The following is a 27815-nucleotide window of genomic DNA, read 5'->3' on the forward strand; positions in this document are numbered from 1 at the left end:
GTTGGTTTGCTTGTTGATGTGGTCAATTATGTGGATGGTTTTTCTAATATTGAACCAGCCCTGCATCCCTGGTATAAATCCTACTTGATCATGGTGAATGACTCTTCTGATCATTTGCTGGAGTCTTTTTGCTAGTATCCTATTTAAGATTTTTGCATCTATATTCATTAGGGAGATTGGTCTATAATTTTCTTTCTCTGTTTTTGGCCTGCCTGGCTTTGGAATTAGTAACATGTTTGTGTCATGAAAGGAATTTGGTAGAACTCCCTCTTTGCTTATTATGTCAAATAGTTTGTATAGTATTAAAGATCTCATTTCTAATAAGAGAATGAGTCAAATTTATAAGAAAAAAGCCATTCCCCAATTGATAATTGGTCAAAGGAGATAAATTGGCAGTTTTCAGAGGAAGAAATCCAAGCTTTTAAAATCTGTATAAAAAAATTCTCTAAATCACGAATAATTAGACAAAAGCAAATGAAAACAACTCTGAGGTGCCACCTGACAACCATCAGATTGCCTAAGATGACAAATAAAGGAAATGACAAATGCGAGAGGTATGTGAGAAAATATATATACTAATTAATTTTTTTAAAAACCCTTATTTCCTGTCTTTTTTACTTCTATTTTATTTTTTCTACCGTTTAGAATGTTTTTTTCAGTTATACGTAGAAATAATTTTTGACATTTTAGAATTCAAATCTTCTCCCTCCCTATCCTCCCCCATGACTCCCTGAGCCAGGGAAAAGCCTGATATATAGGTGAGAGCCATACTTTCATGTAATACACATTTCCATGTTGCCCAAGTCACCACAGAAAGCTGTGAATCTTAAAACTACTCAGACTCTACTTCAGAAGATTTGATTAAGCTATTCCCCATTTTTAATAATGGAGGCACTTGATCAGGAATGTATTGAGAATTTTTAAAATTACTCCACCCTACTCAGACAGTGCCTTAGGGGAAGATAAAGTTGCAAACTCCTGACTGAACAATGAAAAGTTCCTAACTCATAGTAAAGCTAGAACCTTAAGCTAGGTCTATTTTTAGATCTAAAACAAAAAGGGTGCTAAGTACCTATAAAAGTTAAATTAATCACTAAAAGGTCAAGCAACGTACAAAAGGCAAGCTTAACAAAAGAGGTGTGAAGTACTCAGAGGATTTAATCTAACCAGAGAAGGTGAGAACAAAAGAAGATATGAACTAAGAATGGGCAGTTCTGGGAAAAAGCATCTACTGTGATTGGTAGACGTGAAAATTTAGGGGGGGTGACATAAGAGAAAATTTCTTTAAAAGGAGAAGTCAGTTCAGGTAATTGGGTAATTTTGGATTGGAAGTCAGTTCAGGAGGTTGGTTGGAGTTTGGAGTTGAAGTGAGGACTGGAGCTTGCTTGAAGACGATCTTGTGGTGAGTGATAAAGGCTGACTGACTCTTCCTTAGGCTCAGGCCTAGGTCATTTTGGCCTAGGCCCTTTTCTACTGCTTGGCTATTTTCTCTCTCTCTCTCTCTCTCTCTCTCTCTCTCTCTCTCTCTCTCTCTCTCTCTCTCTCTCTCTCTCTCTCTCTCTCTCTCTCTCTCTCTCCTTCCCTTAATTCCTTCATTTACATTAATTAAAATCTCCATAAAATCCCCAGCTGACTTGGGTATATTTTCATATTTTGGGAATTTCCCATGGCGACCACTTATATTCGATTTTAAGTCAAAACACTAAAAATTATCCTTTACAGTTTGGCCAAAACCTTTACTGAGTTTGGCATTTACAGTTTTTAACATTACAAGGCACAGATCACACATACAATAGAGGTTTCTTGAAGGAAATACAGTGGAAGATGGCATACTCTCCATATATTGAGACACTAGAAGAATTTCACTGAGGCTCCTAAAACTTTTACTTTCTGCACCTTGTTAAACTCTAAAACTCATGTACAATAACTGGACTATGAAGAAAATGTACATAAATATAATGGAATTGGAAGGAATGATACATCAAAAAAATTCTGAGAAACAGAAAAAGTCTTCTATGAAGTAATACAGGATGAGGAAAATATGTGAAAGAACAGACATGGCTACTAAAACAATGTAAATAGTCATTTTTGAGAAGCCACAACCCTAATTGTATGATCAATGTTGGTTCACACTTTCAAAATCAAAAGATGTACTTTTTTATGAATCAATAGACTAACTCTTTGGGGAAGGGGGAAATGGGCTTTGCAAGAGACCTTTGATTGTTGAGAAACTGTGTCAAAACAAAGGTATCTACCAATTTTAAAAGTAAAAATTTAACAAGCTGCAAATACCTTCTGGGTGGCTTAAAGACAAAATGGCAATTTAATGATATAGAATTCTTCACTGGATGTTGGTGGAGGGTGGTTTGTTTATATAATGAAAAAGCTGAATAACTTCAATGGACTCCAACTTCATCAAGAACCAGTGACTTTTCAGGCTCTGGTATTTCCTTTTATAACATATCTAAGGTTCTGTTATCCTCATTATTGATGAGAAAGCAGAAACCCATATAAAGATGTATGTAAGGGTAATTAAGTTTGTTATCACAGGAATAATCTAAACAAACTCTTTCATTTTATAGAGGAGAACATGAGGCCCAGAGATGTAAAATGTCAAAAGACAGAAGGAATAAGAAGGCAACAAAGGGTTACGAGAACACAAACTGGGTAGGGCAGGACCAGAATGAGAACCCTGATTGCCTTGCTGAACTGGTCAGTGTTCTTTCCATCATGCCATTTAACCTTTCAAGTTCTTTAAGCAAAGGAACATGCAGCATTTTAGAATGTGTTTGAAGGCAACTGGGCATAAATGGTGAGCACACCTTTATTGGCAAGGGATTTGTGGAAGTGAAACAGTAAGAATTGTTAGTTCTTCTGTGGGAGCAGAAATGCAGAAGAAAAGCAAATGATCAATCACATAGCTTGATGGAGATATGATTGGGGTTTTGATATTAAAGGACCACTTTACTACAAATATGAATCAGATGTAAATAGGTTTTGAAAATGATACATGTATAACCCAGTGGAACTGTCTGTGAGCTCTAGAGGATAGGAGGGTGGTAGGTGGGGTGGAATTATGAATCATGTAAACATGGAAAAATATTATAAATTTTAAAAAATTTAAAAAAGATAATAGCAAAAAAAAAGAATTGTTAGTTCTTTGAAGGGAAAAAGTAGAGAGGGAAAACACCACTTTAATCACCTTAGAATGAAGCTCTTTGAGGAAAGTGCCTACATTTTCCCCCCTTTGAATTCCCATCCCTTTGCATAGTGCCTTGCAGATATGAGGTATTTGAAAAATGTTTATGGTTTGATCACTGATTTATTCTGTCTAGCATGGGTTTATTTTCTTCCCTAGGACTTCATTTGTATTTTATAGTGTACAAACAATGAGTAACCATTGGTTAAAGCATTTTATTTTTCTAGAATCTGTTTCTATTTATATAAAATGAAAGCATTGAAGTAGATGATTTCTAAGGTCAGTTCTAGATCTAGAATTCTCTGAATTCTTGTAGATTTGGAGAAACAAAGTCAGACAAATATTCCCAAATGCAAACTAAAAGTGGAGGAGATAGTTTTGTTTCTTTAATTACAATGCTGGTCACACAAATATTTTGCATTTTTCTCAGGGTATCAAGAGCTAAGGTTCTAGATTTTAGGAGATATGTGAACTTGGAAAGAAAACAATTATCTTTCTTTTTAGTAACTTCTAAATGAAATTTATAATTTCTCTTAATTGTAAATTTAGGTAACAAATGTCATTCTGTGAAGAGGTTAATAGATTTCTTCAGATTGCCAAAGGAATGTCGCACACACATACATTTAAGAATCTCTGATTTACATCAGCAAACATAATCTGCAATGGGGATAAACTAGAAGCCTTCCCAATAAGATCAGGAATGAAACAAGGATGCCCATTATCACCTCTATTATTTAACATTGTACTAGAAACATTAGCTGTAGCAATTAGAGAAGAAAAAGAAATTGAAGGTATTAAAATTGGCAATGAGGAGACCAAGCTATCACTCTTTGCAGATGATATGATGGTCTACTTAAAGAATCCTAGAGAATCAACCAAAAAGCTAGTCGAAATAATGTAATAGATATATTTCTGGGGTACCTATTGATTCTCTAGATGACTAATGGATCAAAGGTTTTCCTGCCCTCCTCCCTTTACCTCCCTCTTCACAAGCCTCAACTTCCCCTCCCCCTTCTTCTTCAATTCACTCAATATGAACTATAAGATTTAGAGAAGATACTGTTTTCTCTCTTTTCTCAAGTAAGGGTTTATTGGGGAAGACAGGAAAGGGAGGAGGATAAGGTAAGAGGGATGGGGTTTTCCCTAGTCTATACAAGGAGCCTTGGTTTTGAGGATATTGGGGAAATGGCAGTTCTTTCACAACTGTGACAGTCAGTCAGGGAGGTGTGAGGACAAATGTCTGTCTTTCCTCTTCTGCTAATCAGACAGGTAGCTTCAGAGATACAAAAATCTTTCAGCCTTCAGCTTCAGGGTCACCACACTCAGCCACCAGCAGTCAACAACTTAACTTCTTCTTCCCCCACTCTGTCAAAAGCCCAAAGGGGTCCAGTTCAGAAGCTTCTCAGCCCAGTTCAGCCTGGGTTGGCTTCAACTGTTTTTCTCAGTAACATTCCAAGTAGAATGCTACCTTTTCATTTACAGATGATGTCCTTTGCATGCATATATATTCTCTCTTTTACAATAATCAACAACTTTAGCAAAATTGCAGGATACAAAATAAACCCACATAAGTCATCAGCATTTATATATATCTCCAACACATCTCAGCAGCAAGAATTAGAAAGAGAAATTCCATTTAAAATCACCCTAGACAATATAAAATACTTAGGAATCTATCTGCCAAGACAAACACAGGAACAATAGGAACACAACTACAAACACTTTCCACACAATTAAAACTAGATCTAAACAATTGGAAAAAACATTGACTGCTAATGGGTAGGACCGGCTAACATAATCAAAATGACAATCCTACCCAAATTAATTTACTTTTTTAGTGCCATAGCCATTTTTGAACTACCAAAAAACTTTTTTACTGAATTAGAAAAAACTATAACAAAGTTCATTTGGAAGAAAAAAAGATCAAGGATATTCAGGGAAATCATGAAAAGAATTGTGAAGGCATGAGGTCTTGTAGTCCCAGATCTGATACCATACTATAAAGCAGTGGTCATCAAAACAATTTGGTACTGGCTAAGAGACAGAAAGGAGGATCACTGGAATAGACCTTGGGTAATTGACCTCAGCAAGACAGTCTATGATAAGCCCAAAGATCCCAGATTTGGGGACCAAAACCCAATATGTGATAAAAACTGCTGGGAAAATTGGAAGGCACTATGGAAGAGATTAGGTTTGGATCAACACCTCAAACCCTACACCAAGATAAACTCAGAATGGGTGAATGACTTGAATATAAAGAAGGAAACTATAAGCAAATTAGGTGAACACAGAATAGTATATATGTCAGACCTTTGGGAAAGGTAAGACTTTAAAACCAAGGAAGAGCTAGAAAAAAATCACAAAATGTAAAATCAATAATTTTGATTACGTCAAATTAAAAACTTTTTGTACAAACAAAATCAATGAACCAAAATCAGAAGGGAAGCAACAAATTGGGAAACAATCTTCATAACAAAAACCTCTGACAAAGGTCTAATTACTCAAATCTATAAAGAACTAAACCAATTGTACAAAAAAATCAAGCCATTTTCCAATTGATAAATGGGCAAGGGACACGAATAGGCAATTTTCAGTTAAAGAAATCAAAACTATTAATAAGCACATGAAAAAAGTGTTCTAAATCTCTTATATTCAGAGAAATGTAAATCAAAAGAACTCTGAGGTATCACCTCACACCTAGCAGACTGGTTAACATGACAGCAATGGAAAGTAATGAATGTTGGAGGGGATGTGGCAAAGTTGGGACATTAATGCATTGCTGGTGGAGTTGTGAATTGATCCAACCATTCTGGAGTTCAATTTGGAACTACGCCCAAAGGGTGCTAAAAGACTATCTGCCCTTCGATCCAGCCATAGCACTGCTGGGTTTGTACCCCAAAGAGATCATAAGGAAAAAGACTTGTACAAGAATATTCATAGCTGTGCTCTTTGTGGTGGCCAAAAATTGGAAAATGAGGGGATGCCCTTCAATAGGAGAATGGATGAACAAATTGTGGTATATGTTGGTGATGGAATACTATTGTGCTCAAAGGAATAATAAAGTGGAGGAATTCCATGGGGACTGGAACAACCTCCACGAAGTGATGCAGAGCGAAAGGAGCAGAACCAGGAGAACATTGTACACAGAGACTGATACACTGTGGTACAATCTAATGTAATGGACTTCTCCATTACAATGCAGTGATCCTGAACAACTTGGAGGGATCTAGGAGAAAGAACACTATCCACAACCAGAGGAAAAACTGTGGGAGTAGAAACACAGAAGAAAAACAACTGCTTGAATACATGGGTTGAGGGGATATGGCTGGGGATGTAGACTCTAAATGAACATTCTAATGCAAACACCAACAACATGGAAATAGGTTCTGATCAAGGACACACATAAAACCCAATGAAATTGCGCGTCAGCTACAGGAAGGGTGGGGTTAGGGGAGGGAAATAATATGATTCTTGTAACCAAGGAATAATGTTATAAATTGACTCAATAAATAAACAAATTAAAAAAGAAAAGGATGAAAAAAAAGAATCTCTGGTTTAGAGTTTAGAACTATATTTATCATAGTAGTCAATGTATAAGTGACAAAGATAATTCTACCACTGTCCTTCTTGGTAGAAAGTAAAATCCTTGAGGTCAGGCATCACTTGATTTTTGTTTTTGTGTCACTGGCTTTAACAGTATCTGGTTCATACAAGGCCCTTATGAAATGCTTCTTGAATTGAATTGAAAGATAATGGAAATTTTCTACTTAATGCCATTTCATAAATCTGTGATTGAAATAATCCACAAAGACAATGAAAATTCATCATAGTTAACAAGTGAATAGGATAATCAGACTATACCTTTAAATTCTTCAGGAAACAAATAAGAAAATTGATTTATTCCATATATGGCAGAGGTATTGTCACTGGACGAAAATGAATTCAAGTAGTGGTGTCTTTTAAGACTTTCCTAGAAGTTGGGAGATGAGAAGAAACAAAAATGAGTAAAACTAAAGATTAAATTTACATTAAAAAATAAACACAGCCCTTGCCTTTCTTTTCTTTTTTAATTTTTATTTAGAATATTTTCCTATGGTTACATGATTCATAATCCCCTCCCCCATCCCAAAGCTGACAAGCAGTTCCACTGAGTTATACATGTATCATTGTTCAAAATATATTTCTCTTATTCATATTTGCAGTAGAGATCCTTTAACATCAAAACTCCAATCAGATCCCTATCACAGCACATAATCGAGAATATCTTTTACTAATACACTTCTAGCTCTACAGTTCTTTCTCTGGTCGTGGATAGTATCTTTCTCACAAGTTTCTCTGGATTGTCCTAGATCATTGCATTGCTGCTAGTAGAGAAGTCCATTACATTCGATTGTACCACAGTGTATCAGTCTCTATGTACAATGTTCTCCTGGTTCTGCTCCTTTTACTACATCAATTCCTGAAGGTCATTCCAGTTCACATGGAATTCCTCCACTTTATTATTCCTTTGAGCATAATAGTATTCCATCACCAAAAGATACCACAATTTGTTCAGCCATTCCCCAATTGAAAGACATCTCATTTTCCAATTTTTTCGCACCACAAAGAACATGGCTACAAATATTTTTGTATAAGTCTTTTTCCTTATTATCTTTTTGGTGTATAAAGCCAGCAGTGGTATGGCTGGGTCAAAGGGCAGGCATTCATTTGAAGACCTTTGGGCACAGTTCCAAATTGCCCTCCAGAATAGTTGGACCAATTCACACCACTACCAGCAAAGCATTAGTGTCCCAATTTTGCCAAATCCCATACAATATTTATTACTTTCCTTTGCTGCCTTATTGTCCAATCTGCAAGGTGCAGAGTTTTAATTTGAATTTCTCTAATCAGGAGGGATTTAGAACTCTTTTTCATGTGCTTATTGATAGTTTTGATTCCATTATGTGGAAACTGCCTATTCATGTCGCTTGACCATTTGTTGATTGGGGAATGCCTTGATTTTTTGTAAAGATGTTCCTTATATATTTGGGAAATTAAACCTTTGTCAGAGTTTTGTTACAAAAATGCTCTTCCAGTTTGTTGCTTTCCTTCTAATTTTGGTTGCATTGGTTTTGTTTGTACAAAACCTTTTTAATTTGATATTATAATGGGAGGATTAAAAGAAGTGATCAAACCAGCTATATACATAAAAGGTTTATTTGGCTAAAAAAGGGAAGGGAGTGGGGATAAGGGAATAACTAACTCTTAGCCCAAACAGAGAACAAAACCTTTATAAATTACTATAACTATATTAAATTAAAGCTTAAAGTAGTAATTAAGGTTAGGGGGTCATGGTAGAAACAAGGACAAGGGCCAAAGTTAATCGCACACACTGGAGTCCTTTTGGGTCAGTCAATCAGAAGTCTCAGGATGAAGAATAGCTCTGCAGGTCCTCACAGGATTCAGGAGGGGATGAAGATTAACATACACACTGTCCACCAGTGTAAGGTAATCATTCACTCAACCACTCCTTAAAGATGGTCCAATTTCCTGGCAGTTTCAAAAGTTTTTTCCCTTCAAAGAGATCCAACTCCATTCCCTTTCTATCTTCTTTCCAGAGAGCGAACTGTCAGTCTCAACTGCCTCTTAGCTCTTCAGTGCTTTGGAATGTAGATCCAGTCTTTGCCCTGTGGAATCTCTTGCTTGCCTTTAGCAAAAACTAATCCTTACAATATAATCAAAGTCATTCATTTTACATTTTACAATGTTCTCTTTCTCTTCCTTGGTCTTAAATTCCTTCTTTTTCCACAGATCTGACAGGTACCCTACTCTACGTTCACCTAATTTATTTATGATTTCGCTCTTTATATTTAAGTCATTTACCCATTTTGAATTTATCTCAGTATAGCGTGTAAGATGTTGAACTAAACCTAATTTTCCCCATACTGTTTTGTAATTTTCCCAGCAGTTCTTGTCATATAGTGAGTTCTTGTCCCAAAAGCTGGGGTCTTAGGTTTATTGAACACTAGCTTACTGAGGTCATTTAACCCATGTCTATTCCATTGATCCTCCCTTCTCTTAGTCAGTACCATATTATTTTGATGACCACTGCTTTATAGTTCGGTTGAAGATCTGGTACTGCTAGACCCCCATTCTTCACATTTTTTTCCATTATTTCTCTTGATATTCTTGATCATTTCTTTTTTCAGATGAACTTTGTTATAGTTTTTTCTAATTCTATAAGAAAGTTTTTTGGTAGTTTAATAGATATACTGAATAAGTAGATTAATTTGGGTAGGACTGTTATTTTTATGATGTTACTTCATCCTACCTTTGAGCAATTAATGTTTTTCCAAATGTTTAGATCTAGTATTTATTGTATAAAAAGTGTTTTGTAATTGTGTTCATATAATTACTGTTTGTCTTGGCAGATAGATTCCTAAATATTTTATATTGTCTAGAGGGATGTTAAATGGAGTTTCTCTTTCTAATTCCTGCTGCTGAATTTTGTTGGAAATATATAGAAATGCTGATGATTTACGTGTTTATTTTGTACCCTGCAACTTTGCTGAAGTTGTTAATTATTTCCACTAACCTTTTAGTTGATTTTCTGGGGTTCTTTAAATTTACCATCATATCCTCTGCAAAGAGTGATAGCTTGGACTCTTCATTGCCTACTTTAATCCCTTCAATTTTTCTTCTTCCCAATTTGCTACTGCTAGTGTCTCTAGTACAATATTGAATAAAAGAGGTGATAATGGGCATCCTTGCTTCACTTCTGATCTTATTGGGAAGGCTTCTGACTTATCCCCATTGCAGATGATACTTGCTAATGGTTTTAAATATATACTGCTTATTATTTTGAGGAATGGTCCTTCTATTTCTATACTTTCTAGTGTTTTCAACAGAAATGGGTGTTGTATTTTGTCAAAGGCTTTTTCTGCATCTATTGAGATAATCATGTGATTCCTGTTGGTTTGCTTGTTGATATGGTCAATTATGTAGATGGTTTTCCTAATATTAAGCCATCCTTGCATTCCTGGTATAAATGCTACCTGATCATAGTGGATAATCCTCATGATCACTTGCTGGAGTTGTTTTGCTAGTATTCTATTTAAGATTGTTGTATCTTATTTATTAAGGGGATTGGTCTGTAGTTTGCTTTCTTGGTTTTTGGTCTGCCTGGCTTTGGAATCAGTACCATATTTGTGTCATGAAAGGAATTTGATAAAACTCCTTCTTTGCTTATTTTGTCAAATAATTTGTATAATATTTGGATTAGTTGTTCTTTAAAGGTATGATAGAATTTACTTGTGAATCCATCTGGCCCTGGGGATTTTTTCTTAGGAAGTTCCTTGATGGCTTGTTCAATTTCTTTTTCTGAGATGAGATTGTTTTAGAATTCTCTTTCCTCTTTTATTAATCTAAGCAATTTATATTTTTTAAAATATTCACCCAGTTCACCTAGATTGTCATATTTATTGTCACATAATTGAACAAAGTTGTTTTTAAAATTTGCCTTAATTTCCTCTCCATTAGAAGTGATTGCCCCTTTTATCTTTGATACTGTTAATTTGAATCTCTTCTTTTTTAATTAGATTGACCAGTACTTTATTTTATTTGTTTTTTCAAAGTACCAGCTCCTAGCCTTATTTATTAGATCAATAAATCTTTTTACTATCAATTTGATTAATTTCTCCTGTAATTTATTTTTATTTTTTTTTAACCCTTACCTTCCATCTTGGAGTCAGTACTGTGTATTGGCTCCAAGGCAGAAGAGTGGTAAGGGCTAGGCAATGGGGGTCAAGTGACTTGCCCAGGGTCACACAGCTGGGAAGTGTCTGAGGCCAGATTTGAACCTAGGACCTCCCATCTCTAGGCCTGGCTCTCAATCCACTGAGCCACACAGCTGCCCCCTCTCCTATAATTTTTAGGATTTCCAATTTAGTTTTTATCTGGGGTTTTTTTAATTTGTTCTTTTTCTAATTTTTTGACTTGCCACCCCAATTCATTGATCTCCTCCCTCTCTATTTTCTTGGTATAGGCACTCAGCGATATAAAATTCCTTGAGTACTGCTTTGGCTGTATTCCATAGGTTTTAGTATGATGTCTTCTCATTGTCATTCTCTTTAATGAAGTCTGTAATTGTTTCTATGATTTCTTCTCTGACCCACCTGTTTTGAAGAATTAGATTATTTAGTTTCCAATTAATTTTAAATTTGCCTTTCCCTGGGCCCTTGTTAATTATGATTTTTACCTCATCGTGATATGAAAAAGTGGCATTTATTATTTCTCCTTTTCGGCATTTGTTTGCAATATTTCTATGCCCTAGTACATGGTTGAACTATATGTACCATGTACTGCTGAGAAGGTATATTCCTTTTTATCCCTGTTCAGTTTTCTCCAGATATCTATTAAGTCTAATTTTTCTTGCATTTAATTTACTTCCCTGCTTATTTATTTTTTGGTCTGATTTATCTAGTTCTGAAAGGGGAAGATTAAGATCCCCCACTAGTATGGTTTTACTATTTATTTCCTCCTTGAGCTCCTTCCTTATCTCTTTAAGTCAGATCAATTTCTACTTTGGCTTTGTCTGGTATCAGGATTGCTACTCCTGCTTTTTTTTTTTGCTTTAGAAGATGCATAATATATTCTACACCAGTCTTTTACCTTGAATCTATGTGTGTGTCACTTTGCCTCCAATGTGTTTCTTGTAAATAACATACAGTAGGATTGTTTTTTATTCCACTCTGCTTTCTGCTTCTATATAATGGGCAAGTCCATCCCATTCACATTAAGTGTTATGATTACTAACTGTGTATTGCCCTCCATTGTATTATCTATTCTGGATCCTGCTCTATTCCCTTTTACTCTATTCCTCCTCACCAGTATTTTGCTACTCTCAGGAGTAGAGAAGATAGAAGGAACTTACTCAGAAAGGGTGGAAAAGTAAGCTAATTATAATAATATGATGTATATGAGAATATATGATGATATGATATATATAAATGTGATGATATGGAATGTTATGTATGTATGATATGTATGCATATGAATGACATGTAAAAATCAATCAAGAGCTGAGAGGGTTGCACTGAGAGAAAAGGGAAGGGAAAGAATGGGGTAAATTATATAACATAAAGATGAGAGAAAAATCAATACAGAGAGGATAGGAAAATATGGGTGGTGATGGGCAATGCTTAAACTTTACTCTCTTTGTAACTGGCTCAGAAAGAGAAAAACAAGTATACTCAGTGGGGCATAGAAATCTATCTTACACTACAGAGAAGTAGAAGGGGAACAAGACAAGGGAAGCTGGGGGTAAATGAAAGGAGGGAGAACTGGGGGGGTGACAAAAATAATTAGGGATATATTCCGTGATAAGTATACTTTATTAGCTATGCCTTAATTCAGTGTCAATTGATATTTGTTACTAAATCTAAATTTGAGCCTTTTCACCAAAAAAGCTCTATTAAAGTGGTATGTTTTAGATTCATACAGAGAGAAACAAGAAAAACAAGAGACTGTTTCAGGGAAAGGTGTATTGGGATATATCTCTGAAAAGGATTATGACCATTAAGTGCAAACCATTAATTTTAATTCAAGATCATCATCCTCAGGCTTAGCAGAAGCGTCCCTTTTATATCAAAGATTATAGAGTAGAAAGGAACTCTGGAAGTCGCTGTATCCACTGCTGTGTTTTACAGATGAGGAACTGAGGCAAACAGAGTTAAGTAACTTGACCAAGCTCACATATCTATTAAGTATCTAAGACCTGATTTGAATTCAGTTCTTCCTAACACTAGGCCAGGCACTCTATCCGCTATACTTGATAGCACTGGTTTAAACAACAACAACACAACGGAGGCAGGTATGGCCAGAGAGAACACAGATAATCTGACCAGATGCATGGACCACTCCCAGGAATCAGCAAACCCTGTAAAATACTGGAAGCAAATTGTTGAGCTGCTGGTTACTGTTTCACTTATAAGGCCTCACTTGAACCTTTGGTTTAATTAGCTTTTAAATTGAGTGGCAAAATGCCTGGGGGAGGTGACTTCTTAAAAGAACTCCAACCTCAGACTTCATAATCCTGATTGCATCAATAAACATTGGACTTGGTGTTCTGCCTATAGCGCCTCAGTGTGTGAATGTGTGAACCCTTCAAGTGCATGGGCCCACCTATGTGCAGAGAGTGTGAAGCACTATGAGTCACAGAGGGTGGCAGTTTCACTGACTACTGCTTAAGACTGTATGACTGCCCTATTCATTTGTTGCGAGTCCAGCTTTATGGGTTATATTTAAGCCCTGTATGAAAGATGGATGAAGAGAGTGAAAAGGTGGTATTCAAATTTTAATCTAAAAACCAAAAAGCTTTTTTGGGGAGTTGATAGTAATAATAGATAATATTTATATAGCACTTGAAGGTTTCCAAAGTACTTTATCCTGTAAGGTAGGTGTTATTATCCCTGTTTTACAGATGAGGCACAGTGAGACCAAGCAAATGAGCCAGGATCATATCAGTATCAAGTGCCTGAGGCAGAATGTGAATGCAGGTCTTTCCAACAATACATATTGCAACTAAGTTGTAACCTATAGCATAGAGAATTGCCTGGAGGCATTGAAAGGTTAAACATCTCACCCTAGTAAGACTTAAAGTGTTTGTGTGTGTGTGTGTGTGTGTGTGTGTGTGAGTGTGAGAGAGAGAGAGAGAGAGAGATACAGAGAGAGAGAGAGAGAGACTTTCTGAGGCTAGTTTTCTTTGCTCCTTCTTAGATTTCAATCTTCCATTCCCTCAAAAAAAATTTATTCACTATGCAGTTCTAAAGACCAGATTGTTCCGTATGGTTATAATTACATAGTCAGGCTCCAGACTCTCACACATGCATAGGAGTTTACCTATGTTGTTATTGTTCAGTTGTGTCTTTTTCTTCATAAACCCATGGACCCTAGCATGCCAGGACTTTTTATCCTCCACTCTCTTGAAGTCTGTCCAGTTGATGTTTATTTCTAAGGCCCAATTTATGTACCTCAACCTCTGCCTCCTATTGTCTTCAATCTTTCCCCAAATCAGGGTCTTTAGCAATGAATCCTGACTTCTCATCATGTGGCCAAAGTATTTAAGCTTCGGCTTCAGAAGGTGACTTCTAAAGTCCATAATCTGAATTAATTTCTTCAAGTATTGACTGATTTGATCTCTGAGCTTTCAAGAGACTCTCAAAAGTCTTCTCCCAACACCACAATTCAAAAGTGTTGATTCTGCAATGATCAGGTTTCAACTACAGGGACTTTGTCAGCAAGGTGATGTCTCTGATTTTTAGACTGCTGTTCAAATTTGATATAGTTTTCGTTCCAAGGAGTATGAGGTTTTTAAAATTTCACAGCTAATAGTCACCATCTTCAGTGACCTTGGAGCCCAAGAAAATATATATATATATATATATATATATATATATATGTATGTATGTATGTATGTATAAAGACACTACTTCCATTTTCCTCCCATTTCTCTATACAAAATTTCAAGTTGTGATGGACAAATCAAACAGAAATTAGTGAGCTCTAAGTTTTCAGTACCATGGTCAAGGACATCAGAGAAAGTAAGGACAGTGAGCCAATTCCTCCCATCTGAGCTGGGGTACACTGCCCTGATGGGTGTATGGGCAGAGGCATGCAGTGGGAGGCATAAAGAGGAAGGAGACTAACCTAAGGCTGTAATGTAACTTACGATTTGCCATTCTTTTGGAACAGCTGCTTTTTGGAAAGAGACAGAAACACTTCCTATCCCTACTTTCTACCCCTCCCCACACTGTATTTTATGTTGGCTGCAGTATCAGAATTCACAGGTCTTCCTAAGGTAGGTATGTTTCTCTATGCCTTTCAATGACCTTTGAGAAAGCAGCCAACGGAGTCATGCAGATGCTATCTTCTTCCCTTTGCATCCAGCTAGGGATGTTTTGCATATTCTGGTTATCTGCTACTTTCCTCTTGGATGGAGATCAGCTTCCCACTATTGGGTAAATTTGATTATGAGCCTTATTGAGGAAGTGTAGACTGTTTCTGATGTGTCAACTTTCTGAAACTTCCCCAAGAACTATAGGGGTTGAGTGGTTTCCTGTTTCTTCAGTACAGTATTCTCATCCTCACTGCCCTCACTGCTTAGAAGGTTTAGGGGAAGGGTATATAGAAGCATGAGTGGAAGGGATTGTTACAAAAGTGGTGCTATAAAGCTGACCCATTCATGTTAACTGGCCCGCTTCTCCAGAACTATAGTCTTCAATACCACCTACATTCAGGCATGTCCCAACACTTCACTTCATTTAATTTAAAAAAATATTCTTTCAATTAAGATGCATTTATTTCCTCCACTTCTCCATTAAAAAAAAAGAAAAACAAAGCCCTTGTGATAGTTTATAGCCAAATAAAACTAATTCCCACATTAGCCATTTTCTCCTAAAAGTATTTATCTGATTCTACATAAATCATCAACTCATCACTTCAAGAAGGGGGCAGCATGCTTTATGATTAGTCCTCTGGAATTGTGGTTGATTTATATTGGTCAGAATTCATAAATCTTTCAAGTAGTTTGTCTTCATTGTATAAATTGATTTCCTGTTTTTGTATCAGTTCACACAATTCTTCTCAGCTTTCTTTGAAATCATTCCTTTCTTCATTTCTTATAGAACAAAAGCATTCCATTAGACTTATATACAATAATGTGTTCAGTCATTCTTTAACTGATGGGCATCCCCTTGATTTCCAGTTTTTTTATGCTACAAAAAGAGTTTATATATGTATATCAATATATGTAATATGTTATATGTATACAATGTATATGTGTTTATATTCACATGTATAGTGTATGTATTATATTACAAATTAGTATTTTTCCTTCTTTTAAAAAAAATTTCTTTGGTTGATAGACCTAATAGCAGTATTATCAGTAGGTCAAAGGCTATACATATGACTTTGAGTTAGTTAAGAAATGCTTTCTGGAATGGCTTGACAAATTCACAGCTTCACCAATGAAACATTAATTTTCTTGTTTTAAGTAGAATCTCCTCTTATGTCACGTTCTTTTTTTGCCATCTTCAACAATCTGATAGTTTACCAATCATTTGCATCTTTATTAGCATTTTTGTTTTTCCATTACCTTCATTTCCAAATATATCTTTTCCTCCTAATCTTCTCAAGAAACAATCCCTTATAAAAAAGAATTTTAAAAGTTCAGACATCTAACAAATCACCCAAATTTAAAATTATATATTATGTACCACACCATAATCCTCCACCTCTGCAAAGAAAATAGGGAAGTACAATCATACCTCTTCTTTGGAGTCAAATATGATAATCATTTAATAACATTCAGTTAAAATATTTTTAACCACCTATTTCAAAGCAAATACTGACCTCAATTGAGCAGTATGAATTGGGATTTAAGATGCAACATTTTACTTTCAACAAGAATTTATCTGTTGTGTCTACTCTGTGCAAAATACTGTTATGCACTGGAAATACAAAGGGAAAAATGATCATTGTCCTCAGGAAGCTAACATTCTCCTGGGAGAATGAAGATTCAAAATGCACAAAAATGAGAAAACTCTTCAAAGTTCAGGGATATATGTAGTCCCAGAACAACAATGTAGACTTGGAGAGGCTTCCTAAAGATGGTGGCACCTGAGCTGAGCCCTGAAGAGAGCTAGGAATTCTAAGAGCTGGAGGATAATAGGCACTGCATTCCCAACAGGAAGAAAAGGTTGTGAAAAAGGAGGTAGATGATGGGAACTTGGGGTTGGGTAATAACAGGGAGGCCAGTTTGATATTAGAAACTAAATACTAGAGTGAAGACAAATTGTGAATGAACTGAATTGTGAAGTTAAGGAGTCTATATTTTGTCAGAGGTAAAAAGGAGATCAAGAAGGTTTTTGAGCAATAAACTACAGAATCAGACTCTTGCTTGTACAAGATGATCATTTTGACCTACTATTCACATGGCAATAATTCTTTTTTTTAACCCTTATTTTCTTTCTTCATAACAAATTTAAGATAGACGGGTAAGGACTTGGCAAATGGGGTTAAGTGACTTGCCCAGGGTCACACAGCTAGTTAGTGTCTGAGGTCATAGCTGAACCCAGGTCCTCCTGACTCTAGGCGGGGCCCTCTATCTACTTTGCCTCTTGGCTGTCCTGACAGCAGCAATTCAATCCGGCTCTATCATCACCCTGACCTCCATTCCCAAAGCTAAAAGGCACAGACTCTGCCAAGTTACCCATGCTCCAGCTTAAAGGGACGAGAGAAAACTAGCATGAGTCAGTCCCCTAACCTAGCTCCCAAGTAGATTACCTAACAGTTATATAGGATGGGAAATCTCTCCAAGGATGTAGAGACTCTAAAACAAAGGACAATGAGAGAATTGAAACTCAAAAAATGCATAAGGAGAAAAATGTTGGTAGAAGAGAAACAAAAGAAAATAACTTTTAAAGAACATACACATTTTGTACAAGCCAAAGAGATTGATCTTGAAGACAGAAAGTATATAGATAACTTGAAAACAGATTCCCCAAATTAGATAAATTTGAAAACCTAAGAAATATACAACAAATAATATGAAAAAATGCCTCAACTTTCTAAGTCAGACAACAAAATACTAATTGATCAAATTGAAATATCACTGACAAAGGAAAAGCCTATGGTTGAAACTCCAAGGCATATGTTGTTTACTTTTATAATTTTGACAAATTTTGAAAATATAGGAGAAAAAACTCGAGTTATGAAAATCAATTAGAATAACACAGGATCACTCCATAGTCATGAGACATCAGAGAAAAGAATGGAATAGGATAAAAATGCCAACCAGTAAGCATTTATTTATTTATTTTTTAAACCCTTACTTTTCATCTTAGAATCAATACTGTATATTGTTTCCAAAGCAGAAGAGCATTAAGGGTTAGACAAGGGGATTAAGTGACTTATCCAGGGTGACACAGCTAGGAAGTGTCTGAGGCCAGATGTGACCCAAGATCTCCCATCTCTAAGCTTGGCTCTCAATATATTGAGTCACCCTGTTGCCCCTCCTCAGTAAGCATTTATTAAGCACCTAATATCCTGGTACTAGATTGAGTGCTAGAGATAAGAAGAAGACTAAGCAAAAAAGTCAATTCTCTCATTTTATAGGATCTTGATTTTAAACAAAAGGAAATGGGATTGTGATGTAAAAAGGGAGAAAAAGGGGAATAGTCATGGGAGGAAAAGATCTAGTGAGGTAAAAGTAAAGGGATGCTAATAAATAAGGGGCAGAGAAAAAGCTGATTCAATATACATTGATTTAATCCCAGGCTCCTCTATAAATGAATCAATATTTTTTCTGAGAAGGATGTTATAGTGAAAAGTCAGACATAGGAAGAAGTGAGGCAAGAAACAGAAGGTACCCAAAGATATACTTCCACTTTGTGTAGAGGTTAAAGGACATCAATTTTGGGGGGGATCCCCAACAAGGCTGAAGGAATGTGAAAGAATAGGAATGGAGAAAAAAGCATCGGATGAGAATAGAAGACAGATCTCATCTTATAAGGGGAAATTAATGGGTGTCATTTTAAAGAAGGTCCACATGGGGATGAGACATATATGTTTACAATATACAAGGGAAAAGGATCTTGTCATTGGTTTCATCTGGGTATAGTGGGCAAAACAGATTATCTTTTCTGAGCTTCCAAGGACTACATTCCACTTCAGGGAGATATGAATATGTTTCTTGGGAAGGCAGAGGTGAGGATGGAAAAATAACTTGAAGTAGGATAACCAGGCCTGAAGAGTGACAGGTAATCACGGTCAAGACTTGAGGTAAAACCAGACCTCAAAACTTGTAAGATGGTGATTCTCATCACATAACATTGCTTCATGTACTGATATTGCTAAGACTGAGGTTCTGAAACACATACTCACAACATGAATAAATAAGAAATAAAGTAAGGGAATGGGAGTAAAATGTACAGTATTTGATTTGAAAATAGGTGGTTAAAAATACCATTTATCTGCCAGGTTCTTGGGTATAGAACTTGGCAGGACCAACGCATGGAATTTACAGATAATCAGATTCTAGTTGAATATAAGGAAAGAATTCTAACAACTACAAATGACCCAAAATGGCATGGATTGTTTTGCTTCTCTATCTCTAAGAGGATGGATGTGTAAAAAAAGTTGGATGTGTAAAAAAAGTTGTAAAAGTGATTCTGTAACATGTAAAGGATAGATTTAATGATCAATGAGGCTCCTTCTTGTCTCAAGTTCATTAGAAAGAAATAGATATGAAATAATAATGGGACTGGAGGCTAGAGTGATAGATTTGGCATCAGGAAGATCTAGGTTCAAATAGTACTTCTGATATTTTATTTGCAGTATGACTGTAGGTAACTAATTTAATTACTGGAAACCTTGGTATCTTCAGGCGTAAAGAAAAGATAATAATACTGGTACCTAATTCACAGGATTATTGTAAGGCTCAAAAGAGATAAGAGATATGAAGTACTTTGCAAACTTTAAAGTGCTAGGTAAATATCAGTTTAGAAGAGTTTTCAGGGAGGTTATTTCTAGAAAGGCAAAATGCTCATTCATAGAGATGGGTAGTTGATTCTTTGATGCTCATTTCCCTTGAGAATTTTTAAGAAACTGAATTCTTAATTTGAATAAAGAAGAAATTGTTCCCAAGAGAGCTTTGTATTCTTTCAATTCCCCTTTAATGGCTCTTTTATAAAAAAGGATATAAAGATAATGCTTTACAGGGTTAAGAAATTAATATGTGATGGCCTATAATTCCTTTTTGGAGGAGCCTCGGGGTTAATTGAACTAATTCAACACCAACCAATCCTAACAGACAAAAATGTCTCCTTTTTTATTCCCTATTTCCCTCTTGTAAGGATGAAATTAGAAAATAAGTATTGTTTTATTAGTTTAAAGATAAAATGTGGAGTGGCTGGCTTGAGAGAGAATTAAGAGTTTGAAGCAGGCTGAGAGAGTATGCCGATTTCAATTGTTGACAGTTATAATTGTTTTTCTGTGTCAATTACTTTCTCTGGCAGTTGGGAGTTGCTGACAGTAGATTCTCTCTCAGGGCTGGATGAGGTAGCATCTTTGCTTTGATCTGTGTCTGAGGGAAAGACCTGAAGGAGCTCAGTGTTTTCCTTTCCCAACTTGGGAAACACTACTGACTATCTATTGCAGTTTTTATCGATTGATTTAACTCTGACAAGATCAAAGAAAAACCGGGTCTTTGGTTTGGACTTTTGAGTCTGTTAAGGCTCAGTCCTAACTTGATTCTTGTTGAGACTCATCCAGCTAGCCTTTGTTATTTTATAATTTGAAGATGAAGTTAAGAATTATAAGGATAATAGTGGTAGTTTTATTTAGAATAGGATAAATTTGGATTAGTCAGATCAGGAAAGATTAGTGTAGCCTGTGAAACACAGGAGAAGCAGTTCCGTGCAGAACCAGGGAGTTATATTGGGTGGATTTAGAATTCTTTTATAATTAGAAATCCTTGTTATCCTTATATATTTCAATAAATATTTTATTTTTATAATAAGAGTCTCTTTATTGTCCTTGCACCTGGCCCATTTGAGCTTCACTTCACTTTATCACTGGATACTTTTGATTACATCTATAAAAATATCTGAACAGTTCTGAACCTGTATTGGCGAGTTTTCCCATCTATTTTTATGTAACTTGCCAATTATTATTTTTACACTCTCTACGACACTATCATCTATCAGCACTTACTTTGTTCTTGGAATAGTCTTAACAAAGATTATTGTTAACATTCCCTTCTTTCTTTTTGTCTTCTCTGTTATTCTGAATCCTCACTTATTTATCAAATTCTGGTAACCCTGGAAGACACCAGAAAAAAAGTATACAGGTACGAGAAGAGTGATCTGAAAGAACTAAACTGAATGAAGAATATTCAGGTGCAGGTTTTTGTTAACAAAGAAGAAGAATTTGAAAAAAACAAAATGTTCTGGATGTTTTGTAATTTTCTTTCTCCCTCCTGGAAATGATTTTGCAATAGCATTTTTTTTTCTGCTAGTCTATTTACTTTTGCTTTATTAGCTGCAAATGCTACATATCCATTGGTGTGGACATAAACTTAAAATCTCACTCTTTGAATGTCTACTGAACAGTTTATATTTTGGTAGCTAAGAAAAAATAAGGCCGATGGCCTCTGTCGATTACCTGAAGGATGCTACCATGACAGAATGGAAGAGGCCACCCAATCTCAGCCCTCCCAATGCATTCTGACTAGGAGGAAAATGAACTCCAGAGTTGATACTCTTTCTACCACATCAAATGCTGGACATGAAGTCAACATTCAGGCTTGGGGAATGATTTCTATTGAGTATGCTTTGAAACAGAGTAATATTCTATCAGAAATACTTCATGAAGTAAAAGTTTCCTGTATCAAATCATTACTTTGGTTTTGCTTCCTATATTTCTACAATTTTTAAAAAATTGTACATCCTCTTCTTTCTCTGGTGTTCTCTGATCCCTGGCTATCAGATCAGATCAGTGTTCTGGTGAGTAATAAGGCCCCCCCAAAAGTTGCTCCCAACTTTTTCTGATCAAGAGATGTCTTAGGGCAACACTCAAGTCTCTACATGTTGCAGACCTGTGCAGGAGAAGGGGCAGGGAGCCCTTTAACACCGAGCATGACACCCTCCCCATGGGGCTTGCTGAGATTATGGGTAAGATCAGAATCATTAAATTAACATTTTTTATGGCATCTCTAATTCCCCTAAACCTGTATCATTTGTCCCTATTAAAGTGTTCTCTTTAATATATGGCTGCTGTTGGATTAAGGGAATAATGGTTTCCATTCTCATTGAAGGGCAGGAGTATTTGGGGGGGGGGGAACGTGGGCACTCCTGGGGTCCAGGGACAAGGAGGCATTGCCCATCTACATTGGGGCTGCTTCCCACGTTGCAGAGAGGTGCGATAGGTCTGTTATGTCATAAAGGAACATGATGTAGGGTTTAGCTGTTGAATTATGGTCTGTCTTACTCAAAAGTTTGTCTACAAAATCTGAGAAGCCATCTTTTCATATTAGTGAAAAACTAGAAACAGCTGGATGTCTATCAGTTGTAGAAAGGCTGCACAAAACAGAGACAAATGATGAATATAAAAAAACTGGGGAAAATATTTATGAACTAGACTGATACTGAGAGATAAAGACAGAAAGAAAAGAATAATATACATATAAAATAATTATACAAGCAAATGCAACACTCTATGTCAGCTGAATTCAGATAAATTCCACTAGCTGAACTAGTTGCAATGGCCTTCAATGCTCCTGAAAGATAGATGATGAAATATAGGGCTTTTTTTTCTTAGTACAGTGGTATAAGGGAAGAATATCTCAAATAATTTATTGTTTCATTTTGTCTAATGGTTTTATTGCTAACAAGATAAGATTAAATATATCTGAGGGGACTGAAATTGTGTCATTTAAAAAAAAAAGGCTTAGTCTTTCTTTTTTCTTTTAACCCTTACCTTCCATCTTATAATCAGTATTGTGTTTTGGTTCCAAGGCAGTAAGGGCTAGGCAAAGGGATGAAGTGACTTGCCAGTGACATTTAGTTAGGAAGTATCTGAACCCAGGACCTTGTGTCTCTAGACTTGGCTCTCAATTCACTGAACCACCAGCTGTCCTCAAAGCCTTTTATTTTTAAGGCTATGATTGTAATCCTCTCTCCTTCTAGACTAAGATAAAGATGGGGGAGATGTTTCTATCCTTTTGCGTTATCATCAGCTTCTTTGTCATGGGATTTTTCAGCTACAGAAACTCTCAAAGACAGACAAGCTGCATACTTCACCCTAGTGGGGTGGCAATCTGCATCAATGAAGGAAAAACTCACCCCAACACAATCCCAGATCCTTGATATAGTTAAATATTCCCTGAAAACCTTAAGATTTAGAATTGAGAGATCTACATTGAGACAGATGAATTTGTATTAGTGGAAACTGATCAAACAGCTCTGGGAAAGAGAGGAAGTAGCAGCAAGGAACTTTGGTTTCCAAATAGTAAGAGAGTTTGGGGCTGAAATTAAACTACATATTTTAAAGAAGATTCCAATGCAATGTGATTTAATCAACTTTTTTTTTTTTTGTAAAATCTACCAGAGAGAGACCAAAGTGTTCAAAGGGTTCTGTGCCTATAGGTTTTCTTGGCCATTGAAAAAATAAGATCCTTTCTCTCAGAAGTCCTGGGGAAGAAATTTTTTCTTCATTAGCATTTCCTTCAAATATTTAAAAAACATTCTGAGAATGGGTCAGTAGGTTTTGGGTCTATAATAGTAATAAAAATATATACTATGTATTAATATTACATATAGTAATAGATAATAAAATATAATTTGTTTTATAATAAAATATACTTTTATATAACAGAATAAAATATATAATATATGATAAAATTATACAATAATAGTTAGTATAGAGCAATAAAATATATAATACAATGATGTAACAATTATAATAAATGGAATTATGCAACACATTATACAATTGTATTATATATTATTATAATTATGATTGCTATTGTAAACCTTGACCTGGTTCTGTCATTCCAAGTATCTCTATTGTATCAATTCTAAAATCAATCATGACTCAAAGAACTTCCTGTCCCTTCCATAAGCATGGATCAAAGTACTTTCATTGTTTAGCAAGCCGTTTTCTGTCCTAAAGTAGTCTTAGGTAGGGAGGAGAAGGATCCTTCCATGCCAAAGGGGTTCACATTCCAATAGAGTTCTTAATATCAGTAGGAAATTTTTTCCAAGTATGAAACTTTCCAATGGTGAAATTTCCAACATTCACAAGTCTAAGAAATTTCAAGGTTTACACTATATAGCATTATATAATTATAATGTAATTGTATAAAATATAATTATTATAATGTAATGATATATAAGTATTGTAATTATATTATAATATTATATAAAACAATACATTTTATTACATGTTATAAATATACATTATATATGAAAAATATCACATTGCATATATTTTGTTATATCATGATATATTCTTTAATTATATATTTAATAATATAGTAAATTATTAAAAAAGTAAAATAAGGCCCTGATTGTTCATGAGAAGGCTCTGATAAGTTATCAAAATGTCAAGAAACACAATTCTGCCAAATATTCTTATCAGTTAACAACTGACAGCAGGGCATCCTCATGTTCTGTGATGGTAATTTAATCATAAGGAATCTGGAAGTCACTGTGGTGTTACACTACCACTTACTACAAGAGATGTCAAGCACACTTAAGTCCACTCTGACTCCTTCCCCTTATCCTTCTTTACTCTTGCCATCACTTTTTCCTCTATCTGATGCAATTTCCTTCCCTGCTACTCTTCGAGGCTCTTAGAAAATCTAACTTTTGCCTAAAAGCCCGATTACCTTGATATAATGGTGATGTGATTATTTGTACAGACTTTAAAACCAAAATCAAAGAAGAAAAGGCTTCTGAGATGGAGGACCAGTGTCAAGCGGCCCAGTCCTAGGAAATCAGACAAGTGGTCAGGGCTCACAGAACTAAATCCTTTTACAATTCTGGGGAAGAAGTGGGCTGTTGCTGTGGAAGGGCAGTTAGGTGGCTCAGTGGATAGTGTCTGGCCTGAAGTCAGGAAGACCTGAGTTCAAAATCTAAGCTCTGTGACTCTGGGCAAATCACTTTGCCTTGTTTGCCTCAGTTTCCTCATCTGTATAATAGGCTATAGAAGGAAATGATGAACCCCGTCTATTATCTTTGCCAAGAAAACCCCAAATGGGGTCATGACTGAATAACAGCTATTGCTATTGAACTCCTTTAAAATCTAAGATCTTTTACTTTTTGTTATAAGGAAGAGAGGGTTAGAGCAACTTTGCAGGGGCATGAGACTAACAGGGAGAGAATTCTACAATGGGGAAGTAAGGGAGAGGCAATTAGCTGAGGTTTAGGAGTCTTTCTCTGGTTTTGACCTGGAGAAACAGGCTGCTTTTCCTTAGTGGCTGATACTACCCTATATTACCCTGAACTCCCTATCCTGTTTTGCTGTCCTGCAGCCCTGCCTGCTTTGCTGATTGGTTTTATCTACTGTAGTTTTTGGTGATCCTGAACCATCTGGCATCTGATTGTGAGACCAGGCCTGGGCCCTTTTGCATCTAGGTCCTTCTCTGGGCCCTATCAGGCTTACACAGACCCTTTCCTTAAAAGCTGCTAAGGGGGATTTAGTTGTAGTTTAGCCAAGATCAGGGAATGGGGATTTAGGCAGTTAAGAGAGGATTAGTGTAGGAAAAATCATTGTGAAAAATCCCTGTGAAGAGATATTAGATCCTGGGTTATTAGTTAGGAAAATTAGCTATAAGTTATCCTATACCCTATCTTATTTCTTTTATTAAACCTACTTCCCATTTTATTTGAGTAGTCTGTGTGTGTCATCTTAGAGTCAGGCTCTGCCTGGCTGGGTTTATTGGCCTTCCCAAACCTGTTAATCTTCTGATACTGGCCCAAACCTATCCATCTGGTCCCATCCCTTAAATCACCCTCCTAACAATTTCTGAGAAGCTCAATGTTTTCTCTAAGAAAAGCTGGGAAGGCTTCTAATTGTAGTCCTGTTCCAAGATCCAGTATTATCTCCTTCTTTAAAAATATAACAGCGGGGAGACTCCTCAAGGGGAAGTTCTATTTCTACAAGCCCACTTTTGGCTTTTGTGACATATTTATAATTCCCCGATTAACATTTTAAAATTTCAGAGACTCACAACTTGGTGCCAGAAAAGCAAAGAGTAAAATCCATGTGACCCAGGGCAAATTGCATTACTTTTAGTTTCCTGTCAAGGTTTTGAATGAAGTGATTGCTAATACCGGTGGGCTCCTGAAAACATTTAAAGACAATAACATAATATAAAAAGGTGGCTCAGTGTTTGGAGAGTCAGGTCTGGAGACAGGAGATCCTGGGTTCCAATCTGGCCTCAGATACTTTCAGGCTGTGTGACCCTGGGCAAGTCATTTGACCCCCATTGCCTAGCCCACACCCAATCATCTGTCTTGGAACCAATACTCAATATTGATGCTCAGATGGAAGGGGTAGGTTATTAAAATAATAACAATATTAAAATAAAAATAACATTCTTCCATGGGGATAGAGGGGAGGAAGGAAAAGGGGCGAGATGTACATAGACACCCAGAGAGAAGTAGGGGGGTTTGCCCAGCTGTGTGTTCAAAGGAAACAAGAGTTAGAGACAGTCAAGAATGGAGAGTGGGAGAGAAGCAAAGGCAGTGACTAGAGACATGGAGGCCTGGAGAAACAAGGGACAGTGGGGGCGAGGAAGAAAGGGAGAGAGACAGAGACAGAGCCAAAGAGAGAGTGAGTGAGATGGGGGAGAGACAGAGAGCAAGGGGGCTGAAAACTTAAGGGGGGGGGGTAGAGACAGAAGCAGTGACAGAGAGCGAGAGAACGAGAGAACAAGTGAGGGGAGAGAGGGAGAGAGAGGCAGACAGGGAGAGACGGAGAGAATCACATTATCCTTCGAAGAAAGAAAAAGTCGCGCTTCCTGGGAAGTGTGTCCTCTCGGCGCCCGCCCCCCGCCCTTCTCCATCCCTGCTTATTTCCTTCAGCTCTAACTCTCCCCAAGGCGTCTCTCCCGCCCTAGCCTGCTGCCCAAATAAAGTTGAGCTAGGAGTGGGCAGAGGAGAAAGAAAAAAAAGAGGAGGAGGGAGAGAGGAGGGGAAGGATCGGTACCCGGAAGGCTGTGGAGCGGTTCTCGCTGCGCTCCGGGGGGGTCTGACTGGAGTGGCTCCTATTCGCTGCTGCAGCTGCTGCGCCCGAGACGGCTCCCCTGGAGAGCGATGGGTGACCGGAGCCCAGGGAGCAGCTGCAGCTCCAGAAAAGCCAAAGCCACTGCAGCCCCGGCGGCTTCATGGGGTTCAGAGGAGGGCTTCCTCCCGGCTCGTCGGGCCTGCTTTCTCTTTCGATTTGGAGGTTCCTCCCTCTCCAGCTGTGGACGGGGGATGGGCTGCAGGGACGGCCTTTACGGAGCCCGGCGCAAGATTGCGCTGGTGAACATGGCTGCTGCCGCTGCGTAGGGCGCAAGGCCCCGCCACTTCGGCCTGGTGGGGCGCCCCCTATGAATTTTTCCTGTAGCTTCAGACTCATTTGCTAGACACTACTGCAAATTCTTGGGGTTCTGGTTTCCTGATCCCGACCCCTGTCACATAAATGAAATCTAATTTAATCCTAAATTGAATCTAATTTATATGTTAAGTGAACATATTTCTATTTTATACATTGATATATTTAAAGGTAATCTAAGTAAACACATCCAATTAATTATTTAATATATATGAAATAAATTAAATAAATAACTAATAGTGAATCATTTATAAGTGTATTTCTTTAAAAATAAATTTGGTCAGTCAAAATAAAATAAAAATGTATATATGCACATAAATTTAAAAACCTAAAACTTTAATGTGTATAAGATAAATAAGTATATTCTACATATTTTATTTAAATACATATGCAATTTATAATTTATCAACAATATAAACATAGAATTTATATTTTATATAATACTTATTTAAAAATATAGATTTACATATTATTT

The 27815-nt window shown here is 36.5% G+C and overlaps 1 protein-coding gene across 1 annotated transcript in view; it reads right to left on the reverse strand.

The window, feature by feature from the left end:
* Positions 1 to 27364, reverse strand: part of CTSO (cathepsin O) — a 61970-nt gene extending 34606 nt beyond the window's left edge. The window contains exons 1-2 of the mRNA XM_001375224.3: positions 26951 to 27364; positions 7061 to 7169 (exon numbers count right to left, since the gene is read on the reverse strand). Of these exons, the coding sequence (XP_001375261.1) occupies positions 7061 to 7169; positions 26951 to 27364 (523 nt within the window). The remainder of the gene's footprint in view (positions 1 to 7060; positions 7170 to 26950) is intronic.
* Positions 27365 to 27815: the final 451 nt, after the last annotated feature.

The sequence above is a fragment of the Monodelphis domestica genome, chromosome 6, assembly GCF_027887165.1.
Source record: "Monodelphis domestica isolate mMonDom1 chromosome 6, mMonDom1.pri, whole genome shotgun sequence".
NCBI classification, from domain to species: domain Eukaryota; kingdom Metazoa; phylum Chordata; class Mammalia; order Didelphimorphia; family Didelphidae; genus Monodelphis; species Monodelphis domestica.